The 19,265-nt window shown below is 40.6% G+C and overlaps 1 protein-coding gene across 6 annotated transcripts in view; it reads left to right on the top strand.

Moving 5' to 3' along the window:
- The window catches only part of ksr2 (kinase suppressor of ras 2), a 107,545-nt gene that overhangs the window by 13,744 nt on the left and 74,536 nt on the right, over positions 1-19,265 (top strand). For 4 of the 6 annotated variants that reach the window (XM_020052181.3, XM_020052180.3, XM_013132755.4 and 1 more), the window contains exons 4-5: positions 6,256-6,291; positions 6,629-7,172. In XM_020052181.3, coding sequence (XP_019907740.2) covers positions 6,256-6,291; positions 6,629-7,172 — 580 coding nt within the window. The remainder of the gene's footprint in view (positions 1-6,255; positions 6,292-6,628; positions 7,173-19,265) is intronic. The other 2 variants (XM_020052182.3, XM_020052184.3) reach the window with 2 other exon arrangements.

Raw genomic sequence — 19,265 nt, forward strand, 5'->3', positions numbered from 1 at the left:
GCCTGGAGCGTAAATTAGCTGGGCACACACAGAAATGCGCACACGCCCGATTTTGGAATCTCTATGATTGCGTGGGAACAAAGTTATTCCCATTCAAAAAGCAACACCCACAAAGTAATTCTCAAGGACATTTTCCTTGTTGTACTACCCTCGTGGGAATTTTCGGTCCACACCAGCTTGGTAAAATGTGAACACACATACACAGACACACATACACTGGCCTGGACTGTGTGTCTGTTCCTGAGCCATCATTAGATTATAGCCTGTAGCTGATTGGCTGCTGAGCTCTGGCTTCCTCCACAGGAGCCGTTCAGGCGGTTGGAAGCTCACGTAGGTCCCAGCTTGTGAGTTTGTGTGCCTGGCTTTCGGCTCCAATCGAGCTTAATAGATGTACACACAAATGCCTTGGCTTGTACATGAAACAGACCTAGGCCCCAATCAGCCCAGTTACATGTTATGCACATATACAACAATGCACAACATTGACAGCTGTTGGACTGTATTATACAGGGCCATGAAAGTATTTGCCCCCTTCACGATTTCCTCTAGTTTAACATTTTTGTCTCTCTGAATGGTTTCAGATCTTCATACATAAGACGAGGAGAACCCAAATAAACACACAATTCAGTGTTTAATTGGTCATTTAATTTTTTGAAGGAAAAGTGTTATCCAACCCTAACTGGCCCTGTGTAAAAAAGTGATTGCCCCCTTAGTTACTTATCCAAATTCAATTGATAATTGGATTCAGTTAGAGCAGACACACCCAGGTTATATTACTGACAGCCCTGATCAATCTAAAAATGACTTATATAGAACCCCACTCCAAATTGAAAAAAACAATGGTGTCTCTTACCAGGATTGGCTGGCTAAAATTCCTCCAATGGTGCAGTGACGACTCATCCAGGAAGTCACTAAATCACCCAGGGCAACATCTAAGTAGCTGCAGGCTTCTCTAGCCTCAGCTTAGGTCAGCATTTATAATTCGAGTAAGAAAAAGGGGGGAATCATTGAATTAATGGGAATTGCAAGGCATAAAACATCATGGCTAACTAACAGAAACATTAGTGTACATTTCAGATTAGCAAAAAAAAACATTTATGACCAGCATCTTTGGGATAAAGTGGATGTTTTTAGAAGACACTTGTTCCGTTAGGTCTGGCATAAAGCAAACACAGCATTTCACCATAATAATCCCCACAGTCAAACATGGTGCTGTTAGTGTGATTGTGTGGGGATGCTTTGCTGCCTAAGGGCCTGGAAGACCTGCTATCATTGAAGGAACCATGAATTCTGAAAGAGGATGTATGGTCATCAGTCCATGATCTGAAGCGGAAGCGTTGTTGGGTCCTGCAGCAGGATAATCCTAAACACAAGAGTGAATCCACCTCCAAATGGCTCAAAAGGTTTTCGAATGGCCTAGTCAGTTAAAACGAGAAGTTCATGATTGAAAACACTTTGCAATTCTGCAAAGAAGTGTGGGCCAGGTTTCCTCCATAGTAATGTGATAGACTAATCTCCAATATAGGAAGCGTTTGGTTGCAGTTGTTGCTGCTAAAGGTGTCGTAAGCAGTTATTAAGTTCAGGAATCACTTTTAAACACAGTTGGTGTTGGATAACTGTTTTCTTTAAATAAATATTTTTTTATTTCAACACTGAATATTGTGTTAACTCTGGTTCTCCTCAACTTGTATTACATTTTGTATGACGATCTGACACCAAATGTACAGTAGTAGAGGAAATCAGAGGGGCAAATACTTTTCCATTGCACCGTACATGATTCATCCAGATTTCATCACATTGGCGACAAAGAAAATCGAAATACATTACGGTAACAAAACAATTGATTGTTACTTTACAGATTCCATTTACAGCTACTGTGGTTGTTCTCCAATGCTCTTGGCTAAAGCAGACAGCGCTAACACACACACACACACCCACACAAACACACGCACGCACGCACACACTAATGGGTTCTTTTCAACGGGTGGCCGGGAAAAGGTGTGAACAACACCAATGACTGCGATGTTGTAATAAGGGCCTCTCGTATTCAAGGCGGAGAGGAGAGAAAAATACCAATTTTATCTCCCTGCCTCAGCCCTTTATTTAAATCTAAAGAGAAAGAAAATAACAACCGCTAAAGCCTCACACTCAGCCCCCACTTTTAAATATTACATTCATTTTTTTCTCTCTCTCAGAGGAACCTGGGTCTTTTGCAAAGATTCGTCATCATTCTCTACGGAAGCCCGTCTTCGTAACGCCCACGCGGAGTATTGTCTTGTCTTGAATCCCATTAAAAAGTTACGATGTTGACATTATTTGGTAATGACTTTCTTGGCCGGCACCTCTGTTATTAGACAAAGTAGTAACTTATAGAAATGTGGTTTGTGTGCAAAGTTTGTAACCTCAGACCACCATCAGAAATGTCTCCAACTGCCCAGCCAGAGTTGATCACTTTTCAATTGTTTAGATGGCTAAAACATTGTCAAAGGGGTAGCCATGAGTGCTTTTGAGGCAGAGGTTCCGAATTCAAGTCCAAATTGAGAAACGTAATGTAAGTATGTAAATGTATGTAATTGCAAAGTCTAGTAAAAAATGCTTAAATTAGATTGCCAGCTATAAAGAACACAGTGAGGAACAGAAGAACAGAAGAACAATTTGCAGTGGTCTCTAAAATTTAACCATGCTGTTCCACACTCAAAACCTTCCTTTTCAACTTTTTTGGAAAAGCAAGAAAAAGGTTCAGTGGTCTCTTAATTTCCTCTGTAGCTGTATTTTAGGGGACCTTTTGCTTTTTTGAGGGATTTTTATGTATGACTAACAGACCATTGGGCCAGCATACATATGCAAGGTTAGTAACGTTTTTTGAACAACACTTTTGGTTTGTATTTTAGCTAACAAGTAGCTTAGCTGGTGATACATTTTATTCCAGCTAGAGGCGCACCAGTTAGTCCTCTGTGATGTCGCAATAATCACACATTTTTAAGCCAGCATGCCACTGTTAAAGAGCCCCTACACACAGGCACACACACACTGTAAAACCAACATCATGCCTTGTCCTTACTAATAGTGTTGATGTAACCCTAACTCAGAGAGCCAAGTACATGAGACAGACAAGGCTTGCCCCAAAGAAGATCTCAGACTCAGTAGGTCCCCGCTGATGTTTTCGTCATTAAAATGACTGTCCTTGCCTGCCTTAAAAGTGAATCACTTGCACTCACAACTAATTGGTTCGAGTGTCTTCTGTGAGTATAGAAAGAAGAGAGCAGGGAAGTAGAGGAGGACCAGCGAGTGGAGATGGAAAGGAGCAGGGAGAGCAGGCGGCGGGTGAGAGCAGGAAAGGAGAGGACAGGAAAGAGTAGGTAAAGAGAAGAGGGGAGAGGTAACAAGAGGAGAAAAGGGAAAATAAACTATGAGGAGAAAATACAAAGAGAATGGGGAGAAAAGTGAAAAACAAAACTTTAACTCAACTCTCATCATTATTGATTAGTTAGCCCACGCAGAGTGGTATCTAACTAGCTTCCGCTGGGTGTCATTTGAGATGCAATCGTCCACCACCATCCCAATTCACAGGACAGAATTAAAAAACAAACCTTCCATGGAACTTTCCTGTGCTACAATTTTGTGTCCCAAATAGAACCCTAATTAGCTACCTTTGGTCAGAGCCCTTTGTAGCAAATAGGATGCCATTAGCCCCGCCTTCTTAGAATGCCTGTCAGATAGAACCCCAGTGGCTTCTTTGCCATTTACAACACAACAGAAGCCTGGTTGTATTTAGTCCAATTATTCGGCTGTTCCCCAACTTTTATCCCACCACTCACCCTGTGTGAAGATCTTCTAATAACAATGGGGATGTGTAATGTCTCGGCCATATTACCATAAATCATAATCATCTTGGATAATAACTCATAAATCCTTTCTGATGGGTGTATTGTTAAGCTAAAATGCAGTGAAGCACTATGGAGATACTATAGACTGCTGCAGTTAGTCCCAAACTTTGTGCGTCAGGGACCACTTTTTGTGATTCATCACAGACCCACTCATAATATCAGTTCTTAGCTTGTTCTTTAGAGTGAGAATTAGCATGCATGCAGTTTTACTATGACTTCAGCCGAGGATTGCGGGACTAAAGTCTAAAGAGAATTTTTGAAAAGCCCCCCTTTTCATCAGTTTGGTCTTAGCAACCTCTAGAATCTTCTTCGACATGGTCTCAGATTGTTCTGTGTGTTATAAAAAAAAAAATCCATCCAGATTTAGCATCTGGGCTATTGTTGCTGTATGCACATGCCTTGGAAATGTTCATACATCCTACTCCTGATTGGTTTTGAAATAACCTTATTCTGGATTTGCTTTGAGTCCTTATGATGTAGTTTTTGTTAGGAATTGTACTAAACAATTGTGGGAGAGTGAGGTTTATTCAACCTGAAATCATGTTAAAACACCTTAAAAGCACACATTATTGCGCATATTGATTGTCTTATAAAGACAGTTTGTTACACCACAGCTCATAAAGGTGTGTCATGGCAAAGGGGCTGGATACTGGTGCAATCAATTCATTTCTGTTTTATATTTGTTATTCATTTACAACAATCTGAAAATTTTATTTTTCACTTTGCCATTACATACTTTTTTTTTGTTAGTTAGTGGCAAAAACTCTTGAATGAAAATCTAAATCTATTTTGATTTCATGTTGCAGCACAATAAAATGTGTTAAAGTCCAAGGAGTTGAATATGTTTGAGAGTCTAAGTATTATATTGTGTAAACAAACAAATAAATTCTGCTTGAGATCAAATGATGTAGCCTACTTCAGTTGTTACTATTTCCCCAAAGCAGTTGCTAAGATACTAGTATGGTTGGTAAATGAAGTTGTTTCTGAGGCAGTGTTTTCATGATTAGACTACATCTCCTTATAGAACTTCCGAAGATGATCACTTCAGGGAGTTGTAGCTCTGACAGCAATATTACAGACAACCCTTTAAAATGAGCTTTTTAAAAAAGACTGAAAACACTCCAAGGATGTGTAAACTCTTAATGCTCTCGAGATTTTTTTTTTCATATTATTTAATGGTCACATGGATGTTTGCAGACAATATTTGATTATTTAGTGTAAATACGGTTGAAGAGGGATTTGATCTGAAGCTTTCATCAGCTTTCGTGTGTGTCTGTGTGGGCTTCTCGTCATTATCAATATTCACATAGGTAGTGTCAGTTTCCCCACGTCAACAGTTGACGAAGGCTCTTTGATGATTTAGTTAGATTCCAAGGGAAGATACGTCAAAACTTTACATTTTGACTGGCTTGTTTTTAGTACTAGTGACGGAGCCCTGGCCGTGCCTGACCCTTGGCCTTTTATTCCTTCCTGGGCCATTGAGGGGTGCCTGTTGCATCTAGGCCTGGTCTGATAGGTTTGGTGCACACTGCAGTAAACGTATGCGTGCGTCTGTGCACGTACTTGCGCTCACGTGTACCTGAAGTGTGGGAAGGCTGCTACTTCCTTGCCACATGAGAGTGGAGGGGAGAGGTACTCTACTAAACATTCTCCACTCCATGAGCAATGTACACTTCCCTATCATTTACAATCTCTCTCATTTCAGAGGTTATACTCATTTGATCCTTTTTATGCATAAAGGTTATTAACAAGCATTGTTATGAGTGATCATGACCAATGTTTTATTACTGCATATTGAGACTGAGCGCATCACTGCTAGCTGTTGAGTCAGTCAGTCATGTATGTTTGTGATCAGAGGATTACTAGTTCAAGCTCCATGTGGGGCAGATGGACATTCAGTGGAGGGAGCTGAAATGCTACCAGGAAACTTTCCAAAGAGTTGTTTTTCCATAAAACAAATCATGCAAAATATAATTCCAATGACTGAATCTTTGACGCCCAACCCAGTCTGACCTGGCTATAGACTTGTCAGTTAAGATGCAGATCAGTCTTGGCCTACCTCATTTTCATCTTACTCCTTCTCCAAAACATTCTGATGGGCTTGTCTTCAAACATCACAGGGAAGAATCTCTTCTGTGGATCATTTTCTCCTTCAAACCCCTTGGCAAAATCCATAGCTATCAGTGTTTTTGAGCTGGTTCAGATACTTTATTATAGAGTTGGATTAGGATGCTGAGAGCCAGATTCCAGATTGTGATTAGTAAGAGGGAAAGAAAAATAAAATCGACCAGTGTACTGTAGAATAGTTTGAAATTTATCTTTATATGAAATCAATGAACTTTTGTTTCCTATTCCTTTTTCTTTCAAGAACAACTCGAGGATGACACATTGCCCAATGACGGAGGTGAATATTTCCATTTAAGCTGAAAATGTCATTTCTCTCTTCATGCTCTCCCAAACCAGACTCTTTTGTCTCTATCATTCAATATAAACCTCATCTCCAGCTTTTCATTTAGTGCCTAGGGATGAAGGCGGCATCGGTTCATCAAGCATCGCTCCCCACCTCTCAACTCCTCTGCGTTCATGATCAATGATGCTAGCCTTACATTTATACAATTAAATGTATAAATGTGCAGATTTAAGTCAAGTTGTCACGTTATTGTGGTTAAATGTTTAATTGACCTTCTCCTCTTCTTGCTCTTCCTTTCCTACCCGCTCCTCCTCTCCTTCCTCCTCTTTAGCAGGCAGCCATGCCAAGCAGGACTGGTCAATCCAGTGGCCCACCTCTGAGTCCGGCAAGGAGAACACTCCCTTCCCCTCCCCCGAACCCAGCCAGTGGGTCCGCTTCCAGCTCTCCCAAAGCCCCAAAGTCCAGGCCAAATACAACCAGCAGCACCCCAACCAGTTTCACAGCCCCCAGGCCTTGCTTCCCTATCCGTACGGCCCCTACGTCCAGCCAGACCGCCTCACAGTGGACAGCCACCTGGGTCTGGGAGCCTTTCCCCCAATGGACATGGGCCACCGCTCCCTGCCCCCGTCGCCCAGACAAAGGCACTTTGCCCACACCCCTCCCCGGACGCCCCTGGTAGTCAACACCATGACCCCGCCGGGTACGCCCCCCATGAGACGCAGGAACAAGGTGAAGGCCCCCGGGACGCCCCCACCACCCAGCCGAAAGCTCATTCACCTGCTGCCAGGTTTCACGGCGCTGCACCGCTCCAAGTCGCATGAATTCCAACTGGGCAACCGCATAGTCCTGGAGCCGGCTGACACGCAGACGCCTAAGTGAGTCATTTAACCTTTGTTTGGGTCCTTGAGCTTAGGAACCGGTTTTGCAAGTTCAATGTCAACTGTTGTGATGAAGTGCAAAGTTTTCTGGCCTTTTTGGGGTGGTTGTTGGAACACAGCAACAGTGTAGTGGTTCTGGTTGTGATTTTAGAGCAGTTTGTTTATTGAACCAACAGGTTGGATTCTGCTGGGGGACTGGAGCATCACTGAGTTTTTGCATGAAGAAAGTGAGCATTAAAACTGAACCACAGGAGCTTGCTGAAGAGTGTATGGAGTTAGGAATGTTCTACTTATTCAAACAGGTGGGCTGAAGAGGCACATATCAGACTTTCAGAATCCTCTTTCCAGCTCTCTGGTACACCAAGTCTTTAAAATAATTATTATGTTTAGGTTCTATGTAAGACAGAGACTTGCAGCAGAGACAGCAGCTCCTGCTTGCATTAACCAGTTTTATTAAAATAAGATTAATATAGACTAAGAACAAGGGGACTTATAGGGAATGTATTATCTCTAACGGCATCTAATACAGCAGTTGCAAGTGGAACTGCTTTCGCTGGAGTGCCATCCCTCTCTCATTCTTTGTCTTTATCTCTTTCTTGCTTTTTTCTCTTTCTCCCTGCCCAGGCCCTGTCAGATGAATTCATTCAATTAAATTAATGTCCATCAGCAGCCGTAGAAAAAACAATGGCTTGTCAACAGAATAGAGACAACTGAGAGGTGATTATTTTCTGACTGGACTGGGCCCAGCCTCTGGTCTGGTGCAATGTTGATCAGATCAGCTTGTATCCTCCGCTAACAGAGGCCAGGCCAGGGAGGGTCCACCAGAGTATGCAGTGTAATCGGGAACCATTAGGAGTCAGGAAAAGAGTGGTCCTCAGGAGAGTAACAGTCATTTTTATAATACAATTAAGATGACCGTGACCAGTTGTTGCCTATTTGGTAAGCTAATATTTGGAGGTTATATCCCTTTCAATCTGGGTTCTGGTTTGGTGTGCCTGTGTGTTTGCACAAGCGCCTGTTTACTTGTCTGTTTGGTGAGGTAGTGAATGAGCTGAACAGTGAATACGGACTCGAATGGCATTAGAGAATTGATTACCGGTCCCCGAGCGCTGATAGTCCACAGGCTCAGAGTTATGACCTCTAATTGATGACCATACTCAACTGTGCCTGGAAACACAAGGACTAATCTGGACCAAACCTGAGTTTAAATACTATTTGGGGTATTCCAATGACTTCCATTTGGAATTGACTATTTCAATATTTCTTCAACTACTTGTACCTGGTAATCAACCTGGTTGCTCATGGTTACTGATGTCCTTTCCATTCAAGTGTCTCAAAAAGCTCTCAACACCCATCAGCTCCTTCTCTCTCATAATTACCAGAGGTGGTAACAGGTTCCTCAATTCTTACCTTCTATTCTTAGTTTCCGAAAGAGCTACCTAACGCCTCTCAACAAGCCCTCTGCTATTTTAATTAGACGTCTGTGGACAGGAGACAATATCCAGGCTTGACCTCTGACCCTTCCACATTCCTGTTAATGACATGGCCCTACAGAGTACCTAGAGACATCATGTAGGCACTCCAAAAATCCCCCTCGGCCACAGTCAACTTTATCAAGCAGCCAAAACACAAAGGACGTGAATGGCAGTGCATGTTAAGAATGTCCTGCTGGGTTCAACTGAGATTTTCTGATCCATTAAAGAGAAATTAGAAGAATTTTGCTTCTGTGTGTATCACTCACAACATTGTTGGTTGCCTTGCTATCTGCTTATTAGTAGGGCTGAAAATTGCCAGAGACTTCCTGATACGATATGTATTGTGATCCTCACAATTCTATTAGTCATAGTCATAGTATGTGATTTTATGTTCCAAATTGCTATTTTATGTCCCATATTGCTATTCCAACAAGCTTGATTTCTTTTATTAACATTAACATTAAAGTGTCATCGGCGACAACATTTTAATCTCAGTACAATTGAAATAATAGGTAGATACATTTCTATTCACATTTGTGAAGGAAACTCATTGGTGAAGAACACAGCAAGCTTTTCCACCAAAAGCTAGCTGCGGTGAACAGCTAATCAAAATTGATAATTGCTAACAGACAGATATCTAATAACAGTTGCTCTTACTTTGGGCCTGTATATTTACAACTTTATAATGAGGGAGACAGGCTTAGCAAACCATTTTTAACAAAGAAGGTAAAGTAAGCTAGCTAACTAACATATCTAACTATATTGTATCTAACTAGTAACATATCTACAGTAACATCATACTGTATGTCAGTAACATAATTTGCTTCTGTGGTGAATGTCTAGATGCTTTATGCATGGGCCAGAAGTATCCTCTTATGTCAGCGCTCAAGTTAGTGCAACACATAACTAAATATTTTCACACTGCAATGATTGGTTTGGGGTGTCTTTTGAGGAAGTTTGCATGTTACCTTGGAAAACTAGCTTGCAACGTGTTTTTTTTTTTATTTACACTACTTTAGATGATAAAATCTTCTGAAAGCTCTTGTTAATCTCAATAAAACCCTTATAGTGAAAATAGTAAGTTACAAAATTTTTGCTTTTGGAATACAAAGTAATTGGTTTAGCAATATGCCTAAATGTTGTACAAACTCAAAATTATATTTCAGCTAGCAGCCTCACCACTGATCATTGAACTTTTTTACAGTGTCAATAGACTATTTAGTGCCTTCAGAAAGTATTCGGACCCCTCCACTTTATCCACATTTTGTTGTGTTATAGACTTTGTTTCTTCAATTTATTTTTTAATTTTGTGCCAATTTATTGAAAACAACAAGGACAGAATTGTCTAGGTCAGAGATGACCAATGTGCTATATACACTCACCTAAAGGATTATTAGGAACACCATACTAATATTGTGTTTGACCCTTTTGGCCTTCAGAACTGCCTTAATTCTACGTGGCATTGATTCAACAAGGTGCTGAAAGCATTCTTTAGAAATGTTGGCCCATATTGATAGGATAGCATCTTGCAGTTGATGGAGATTTGTGGGATGCACATCCAGGGCATGAAGCTCCCATTCCACCACATCCCAAAGATGCTCTATTGGGTTGAGATCTGGTGACTGTGGGGGCCATTTCAGTACAGTGAACTCATTGTCATGTTCAAGAAACCAATTTGAAATGATTCAAGCTTTGTGACAAGGTGCATTATCCTGCTGGAAGTAGCCATCAGAGGATGGGTACATGGTGGTCATTAAGGGAGGGGCATGGTCAGAAACAATGCTCAGGTAGGCCGTGACATTTAAACGATGCCCAACTGGCACTAAGGGGCCTAAAGTGTGCCAAGAAAACATCCCCCACACAATTATACCACCACCAGCAGCCTGCACAGTGGTAACAAGGCATGTTCTCATTCTGTTTACGCCAAATTCTGACTCTACCATCTGAATGTCTCAACAGAAATCGAGACTCATCAGACCAGGCAACCTTCTTCCAGTCTTCAACTGTCCAATTTTGGTGAGCTTGTGCAAATTGTAGCCTCTTTTTCCTATTTGTAGTGGAGATGAGTAGTACCCGGTGGGGTGTTCTGCTGTTGTAGCCCATCTGCCTCAAGGTTGTGCGTGTTGTGGCTTCACAAATGCTTTGCTGCATACCTCGGTTGTAACGAGTGGTTATTTCAGTCAAAGTTGCTCTTCTATCAGCTTGAATCAGTCAGCCCATTCTCCTCTGACCTCTAGCATTAACAAGGCATTTTCGCCCACAGGACTGCCGCATACTGGATGTTTTTCCCTTTTCACACCATTCTTTGTAAACACTAGAAATGGTTGTGCGTGAAAATCCCAGTAACTGAGCAGATTGTGAAATACTCGTACCCGTCTGGCACCAACAACCATGCCACGCTCAAAATTGCTTAAATCACCTTTCTTTCCATTCTGACATTCAGTTTGGAGTTCAGGAGATTGTCTTGACCAGGACCACACCCCTAAATGCATTGAAGCAACTGCCATGTGATTGGTTGATTAGATAATTGCATTAATGAGAAATTGAACAGGTGTTCCTAATAATGCTTTAGGTGAGTGTATATTGCCCTCCATCCTTATGCATATTGAATGCACAACCATGCAAAAAGTATGCAATTATCAAAGGACATTCTGGCTAGTTGTGGCTCCTTTCTGTGTGAAAATCTGAGAAGGGATTGTAGTCTGGAACTTTCTGACAGATGGACAGATGCTGGAGAGTATGGTGTTGCTCCCTGGTTGAGGACAGAAGGCCTTGAGCAGCCCGTCTGCCCACTGTCCTAACAATTGGGACCTTGTGACAGCAGTGACACTGTTAAAAAAATAGTCTGAAGGTTTTACACTTCACTATTTCACTCACAACAACTAGTAAGTCGTCCTCATTAACCAGCCACTGTTTTTGTTCATCCTAAGGGCAGCATATAGCTTAGCAGTAAAATTGCCTGACCAGTAGCCCAAAGGTTACTAGATCTTAACCCTGAGGTAAGGTGAAAAATGTGCTGTTCTGCCCTTGAGCTAGACAGTTATCATAATATAATAATAATAATATAAGAGTATCTACTGAAATTCAGTTGTTTTTTGTTCTTGGTTATTAATGGGCTTTTGAAAGACTTGCTCTATTCGAGTGAGCTAATTAATCAAATTAATACGCTTATCATTTTCAATCATATTTACATCCTGTCAGTTTTAACTAATGAGAAGTGTTGAGAAATAAAGACGTGACAAGGCTGTATTTTAAATGCCTGAAGAGCTTTATATTTGGCTTGAATTAAAAGTCTAATTAGCTTGTTCAAAACATATTGGGTTTGCACTGGCTTATGGCTCATACTGACATTTTCTCTTAGATTTCTCTAAGAACTTACATTCATTTTCTGTTGCTGCAAAAACAACAATAACTAGAAAAGGAAATTACTAGCTTTTCACTGATTTGATAATTTTTATTATGTAAGGAATCTTGCTAGCCTAGCCTGGCCTGCATTTACATTTACATGTCTTCTGGAAAATACATCAAGAATTTCGTTTTGGACATTCTACATTAATATGTCTACGTAAGTATTCTGTTGGTCTAATGTTGGCATATTGAGAGTAGTATAAATATAAACTCTATCATCAATCATCCCATGGCAAATTATACAGGATTCACGTAATCCACCTACTTGATAAAGAAATCAGTTGTAACAATCAATACAACCATGTTCAATTCTCTCTCTATGTGTCTCTCTTTGTCGTGTCTATCATTCTCTCTCTGTTGCACACATGTTCACACTTGTTCAATTTAATACATTATTCATTGGGATGAATGGGTGGTTGCCACTGTTGCCAAAGCATTGTTTAGGCAAAGGAAATATTACAAATTGAACAGCAATAAGAGTATTAACAAAAGTATTAAAATAATATGTATATTTCTCCCTGTCTTTCTTTTTTTCTCTCTATTTCTCTCTGTGGGACTCTCTCTTGCACCCAAATTAAAGAAAAACAATCAACAGTTACTTGTTTGATTTTTCACACAATAAAACAACGTTTACCTGCATGATTAGCTCTGCTAATCACTTTTCCACAACCAGTGGAGGAACAAGAGCAGAACAATGTTGTTTCTTAATGGTTACTTAGTTACAAAATCCTCTCCCATTATCTGTGCCTGAGCCCCCTAACACCAACCACCCACCATGGTATGTGTGTATGCCATGGTTTGTGCGCGTTTGGGGACCTGCTTTGGAAATGTAAATGTGTTCACTTCAGAGATACAAGTGATTCAGGTACCCACAGCCACTTAAACTTTAGTATCCGAGTAGGACAGGTGACGCGTCTTGTTGCCCTTTTCAAGGCAAGTGTCTCTCTCAGTTCGAGGGGTAATGAATTAGGCTGGTTAGTTTTGGAAATGATGAGCAACGTGTGCTGTGGAAAAGGCGGCGCCCTCAAGTCGAGTTTCATCAGGCTCGGACACTATTGGAGTGTTTTGTGCTCTTGACGACTTCGTAAACAGGTCAATACTTTGTTAGTGCACCACTGAAGAGCGCCACTAAAAGCTCCCTCATTAATTATTTTTTTTCTTCTCCAGCCGTGTTAGGTTCAGATGTGTGTAGATCCTTTCTGTTTATGAAATGTTTGTTTAACCTTCTGCGAGGGAACGGCCGGAGAGTTTTTCCACAGTTTTGTGAATCCCATAGATCTCCTCTCATGATACACTGCTCTAGAAGGGTGGGAAGGCGATCTCTACCTCAGTTTTCTTTTCTCCTCTGTTTTTCTTTTCCACCATAATTCCATATGATGCTTCTTTATGAAGGTACTTATAGGCGTCTCCTCACACTCCGCTCAGCCTTACGGTCGGGGTAAATGTTAAGTACTTTCTTATTGAATTTGATGTTTGCTAATAAATCATGCAGTACTGGGTGGGAGTTAAGGGAGAAGAGAGGGGGCCAAGGGGGAGGAAGGGTAAGCTATGATTCACCCACTGTGTGCCGTCTTTCACTATGAGAAATGAGGGGAGACATTTGCATCTATTCCAGAGCCAATTTGAATGTTTGCTTTGATTCAAATATCTTACAGTTGGTATTTTTCTCATGATATCACTATCTCTCTTTCTCCTTCTGTTTTTCACACTCCTTCGGTTTCTTTTGCCTCATGTCTTCGAGGGTTTTTGTTGAATTAAAAAAAATCATCCGTGGAATACTCATGTTCAGCTTGAAAAATACATGTCAGATTCTCTAGGTGAGCTCAACTCTCACCTTACAATGTCTGTTTGTTTTTTTATGAATTGGACTGACTTGTTGTTCCATGTCTAAATAAGTCCTTAAGGGGATGAATGAATAAAATGCTGTGGAACTGGCTTTAGGGTCTAAGGTTGAATGTGAGCTGTAGGTGAAGGTAAGACACGGTCTCTTGAAAAAAACAGGATATACAACTGCTGTCTGAACTTTTGAAGTCCCTTTGGCCTCACTTTGTGTACTATACACAGGTTTAATCATGGTACATCATTTATTTGATGTACCATGATTTAAGTGCAAACCCTTTGAACTCTTGAACTAATGCAGCAATTCCTTTTGCTTTCAGGTTTATAAAGTGTACAATCAAATTGGCAACTTTCTCTCCATTGGCAAACAACTCCACTGCTCCAACACAAAGAACATTGCCATCTTAATCTGAGATCACAACCCACTTACTTTCTACCTGAAATACAGGGACAATGGGCTAACCAAAACAAAGTAAAGAGTACGTAAATGTAATCCTTCACTCCTCACAGAACCGGTGTTTGGGTATTTTAAAATGTGAATCACACCTTTTTTTAGACTATGCAGAAAGATCCTCATATTTACTATGTGAAAATCCATTGCTTCAGTTTGTGACATCACATAATGGGTATTTTTCTGTTATATCTGTTGTGGAAAATGCTTTTGATCCAGTACCTGTTTGATCCAGTAGAATGGACCTACCTGTTTAATCTAGTAGAATGGCCCTACTGGTTTGATCCAGTAGAATGGAACTTCCTGTTTGATCCAGTAGAATGGACCTACCTGTTTGATCCAGTAGAATGGACCTTCCTGTTTGATCCAGTAGAATGGACCTACCTGTTTGATCTAGTAGAATGGCCCTACTGGTTTGATCCAGTAGAATGGCCCTACCGGTTTGATCAAGCAGAATGGCCCTACCGATTTGATCCAGTAAAAGGGACCTACCCGTTTGATCCAGAAGTATTACATTGGTGACACATTCATAAAATGATTACAAATTCTATACAAGGGAGCCTGAGCTAAAATTTTGACCAACGATGAGCACTTTCGTTGCTACTTTTGCTCTGACCATCCAACCGCTCCTTGAAACCCTAAGGTCTCATGGATCAATGCATGATTAAAGCACTTTAGCATTAAAGATATTTACATGCAGAATTAATTTTCATATACATACAGTTAAGTCCAGAAATACTTGGATACTGACACAGGTTTTGTTATTTTGGCTGTATCAAAATATATTCAGGTTACAGTTAAATAATGAATATGGGCTTAAAGTGCAGTATCTCAGCTTTAATTTGAGGTATTCACATCCAAATTGGAGGAAGGGTTTAGGAATTACAGCTCTTTAATATGTAGCTCCCTCTTTTTCAAGGGACCCAAAGTTATTGGACAATTGCCTCAAGTGTCGGCTATTCCTTCATTATTTCTTCATAAATTAAGCAGGCAAAAGGTCTGGAGTTGATTCCAGGTGTGGCATTCGCATTTGGAAGCTACTGCTGTGAACCCACAACATGCGGTCAAAATAGCTCTAAATGCAAGTGAAACAGGCTGCAAAGAAATCCATCAGAGAGATAGCAGGAACATTAGGAGTGACCAAATCAACAGTTTGGTACATTCTGAGAAAGAAAAGATGTGCTCTGCAACACAAAAAGGCCTGGACGTCCACGGAAGACAACAGTGTTGGATGATCATAGGATCCTTTCCACGGTAAAGAAAAACCCCTTCACAAAATCCAGCCAAGTGAAGAACACTCTCCAGGAGGTTGGCACATCATTATCCAAGTCTACCATGAAGAGAAGACTTCACAAGAGCAAATACAGAGGGTTCACCACAAGCTGCAAACAATTCTTTGCCAAAACACATCTAAAATGCCAGCCCAGTTCTGGAACAGTATTCTTTGGAAAGATTAAACTAAGATCAGCCTGTACCAGAATATGGAGAAGGCTTGGAATGGCTCATAATCTGAAGCATACCACATCATCTTTAAAAGACGGTGGAGTCAGTGTGATGGCATGACCATGCATGGCTTCCAGTGGCTCTGAGTTTCTAGTGTTTATTGATGATGTGACAGAAGACAAAAGCAGCCGGATTAATTATGAAGTTAATAGGGATATGTTGATTGGATGGCGCTTCACTTTACAGATGGACAATGACTCAAAACATACTGCGAAAGCAACCCAGGAATTTTTAAAGCAAATAAGTGGAATATTCTGCAATGGCTGAGTCAATACCCTGATCTCAACCCGATCAAGCATGCATTTCACTTGCTGAAGACAGAACGTAAGGCAGAAAACTCAGAGCCAAAATTGTGACAGTTTCCAAATATTTTCAGACCTAACTGTAACTGAACCGCAGTCTAGTATTCCAGTCTTACTCAATTTATTTAGTACTAGGAATGCACCAATTCCACTTTTTCATTGTCAACACTTGTTCCGAGTACTGAACTTTGAGAATCTGCCGATTCCCAGTACCGATCCTGCCATTTTCATTTTGTTGACAGCTTTGATTGCTATAATTGTTGTACATGACTGAAGTGTATGTCATACACATTTTTATTATCCTCTTTCTGCATTAACTTGAGCCATTTTAGGAGATAATTGATCTGCCTAGTCAATTGATCTGGCTAATCCATTGAAGATTTAATTAAAAGGAAAGGCTGTACAGCACCAAACGAGTAAGCTTGCTGTTTAGTTATGAATCAGATTAGAAATTGCAAATAAAAGTGTTTTATTCTCAATTTGCCTGGCGTTACTTAACATTAACTAACTTAGCTAGCATTAGCTAGCTAGCACAAGCTTCACTGTTGTCACTGCTTTAAATCCTTGCTTTACTAAGTTTCCAACTACCAGTTTTACTAGTGGCCACAACCACATTATTGTGGTTGTTCTTGAGTTCACTAGGCATAGCTTGCGTGTTACCAACTGGTTATCAACAAGTTACATGTGTACTGTACATTTTCAGGACAATCTGTTTCGTGGCGTCAGCTCATTGTAGAGACTCGCTGTCACCGATAAGAGATCCTGTGTTTTTAGCCAGTATAGGACAAAGTTCTGATGCCAGTATCGGTTTGGTGCGTCTCAATTTTATACCATCTCTGGGTGTAGAATCAATTGGAAAAAAAGTCAATTCATTAACATATGGATGCAAAGCCCTTATTGGACAGAACATCTATAATTTAATTCTTCCCTATCTGAAAAAAAATTCCCTTTGATTGACAATCTTAAAGCAAGCATTCTATTTTGGAAAACCCTCCCGATATGCTTGCTAGGGCAAATCGGTGCCATCATTTTTTTTTAAATTAACTCCCAAACCTTTTCCGGAATAGTCTTTTACGTTCCTTCATGAACAACTGCCGTGCCAGTGAAATCCAAGTGAAATCCAATGCCATCTCTCCCTCATTTGGAGCATGGACACTTGTTTGTCTTTATTGCCCCCACCTGTGTTCCTCATCACTGTCCCTATTTAAAGCTGAAGTACATGTGTTTTTTGTATTATCACATCGCTATTCTATTAATCTGGATCGTGGATTAATTCCTGCCATATCAGATGGTCTCTGTATACTGTGTACAGCAGCTAAGGAAAAAAGTGGTTGGCTCGCGCAGTGGCGGGAAAATGTTTCCAGTGGACAGGAAGTGATGCGTTTGACGTATCAAAAAAGAGCAGAGGCTGAAATAAATAGAGAAGTGACTACTCTCAATTTCTGGATCAAGCATCGAGACACGCTAGTGAGACAATTTTATAAAAAAAAAAACAGTTCAGAATGTATCGGTATCTAAGAAAACATGTTTTCGATCAAAATAAAGCAAATCTGCAGACAGATGCTGTTCGAAAACAGGAGTGGACATTGGTGGAGCTGGATGCTATTTGGTGGTCTGCGTCTCAGTGTAATGCAAAATACATTACACTGAGACGCTGATGTGAGAGTTCTTCTGTTAGATAAGTGATTATAATAAATAGAAAAAGTCAACTCACCTGTTTAGATAATGTGTGGGGTTTTAAAAGTGAACTGACGTCTCACCAGAGACAGGCGAAATATCTGAGAAAATAATTAGGAAATACTTCCTATTCTTGAAAGTTACGTACTTCAGCTTTAAGTTCCTCCTTCCATCCACAGTGTTTGTTGTCGGCCATTGTTTTATTTTCTTGTGGCTGTGACAATCTGTTTTTGTTTTAGTTTCTGTTACTTTGTTGATCTTTATTACAAGGCATCCACTCTACCTGCGGCTGTGTCATGCCTCCTGTTTCGGTACGGATTGTGAGGACTGACATATTTTCTATTGATGCTACGTCTCTTGTCAGTATAGAGAAATCACTTAATAATCATGTTCACATTATATATTGTACACTCCGTATCTGGAAGAAAATGAAAGGCCATTTCAAACTTAAATCAATTTCATTCTTACTCCTGACAATGAAAAACTCTTCTTTGCCCCTTGTAACCTTGAGAATACCTGTGAGTGATGGAGTGACCTGGTTATTAAAACCACAGGGGACTTAAACACTGAAGGAGCCTTTGCCTCCCTTGATTTGCTGAGGAAATCAATTTGTCAATCGACTGCAGCATCAGATTGGAATTGAGGAGTTCATGAAAACATCATGAAAGATCCAATAATTGTCAAGTAATGAAAAAGACATGCATTGCTTCTTTTTGCTGAGCATTATTGAAAGAAACAGAAGACATGTACATGCTCCTGAGATTTCTACGTTTAATTTAAGAAATTATTTAAGGAATTATTAAAGCATGCTGCAACCACTTGAAAGTTAGAGAAAAATATACCAGAGTAAAATATGAATCACTATTCATGTGCCAACGTTTAAATAGCAAACATCGGGGCTACACACGTAATCAAGGGTCTATAAGAACATGGACATTTTCATGAGGGATATGCCCCAAATCGGAAGGCGTTTCTGGACCGGTGCCTGTCCGTAGACCTGGGTTTGAGAAAAGCGGCATTAGAATACAGTTCAGAGTGGTAGCGCTATAGCTATTAGTGAAATTCATGACTGCTTCTTGGTCTCTGTAATACCCTTAAAGAGGACACTTGCAGTGCATAAACACACATCACGTCAGGAGCAGCCGCTTCATAGACAGACATATGGTGTGTGTGTGACTGTGTGTGAATGTGTGTGACTGTGTGTGAACGTGTGTGACTGTGTGTGAATGTGTGCTTGTGTGTGCATGACTCTTCCCTTTGCCCCTTCTTGCTCATTCATGTTAATCAGGTCTCTGGCCCTTTGCCATTAATGACAATTCAGGTGAAAAGTGGTGTTAACGCGCCAACACACGCACACACACACACACACACACACAAACACACACGGAGCCTAATGCCCCTCTCAGTGTATCCAGGGGTAATGAAGGCCCTGATG

Source organism: Esox lucius, chromosome 13, assembly GCF_011004845.1.
Source record: "Esox lucius isolate fEsoLuc1 chromosome 13, fEsoLuc1.pri, whole genome shotgun sequence".
Lineage (NCBI taxonomy): Eukaryota > Metazoa > Chordata > Actinopteri > Esociformes > Esocidae > Esox > Esox lucius.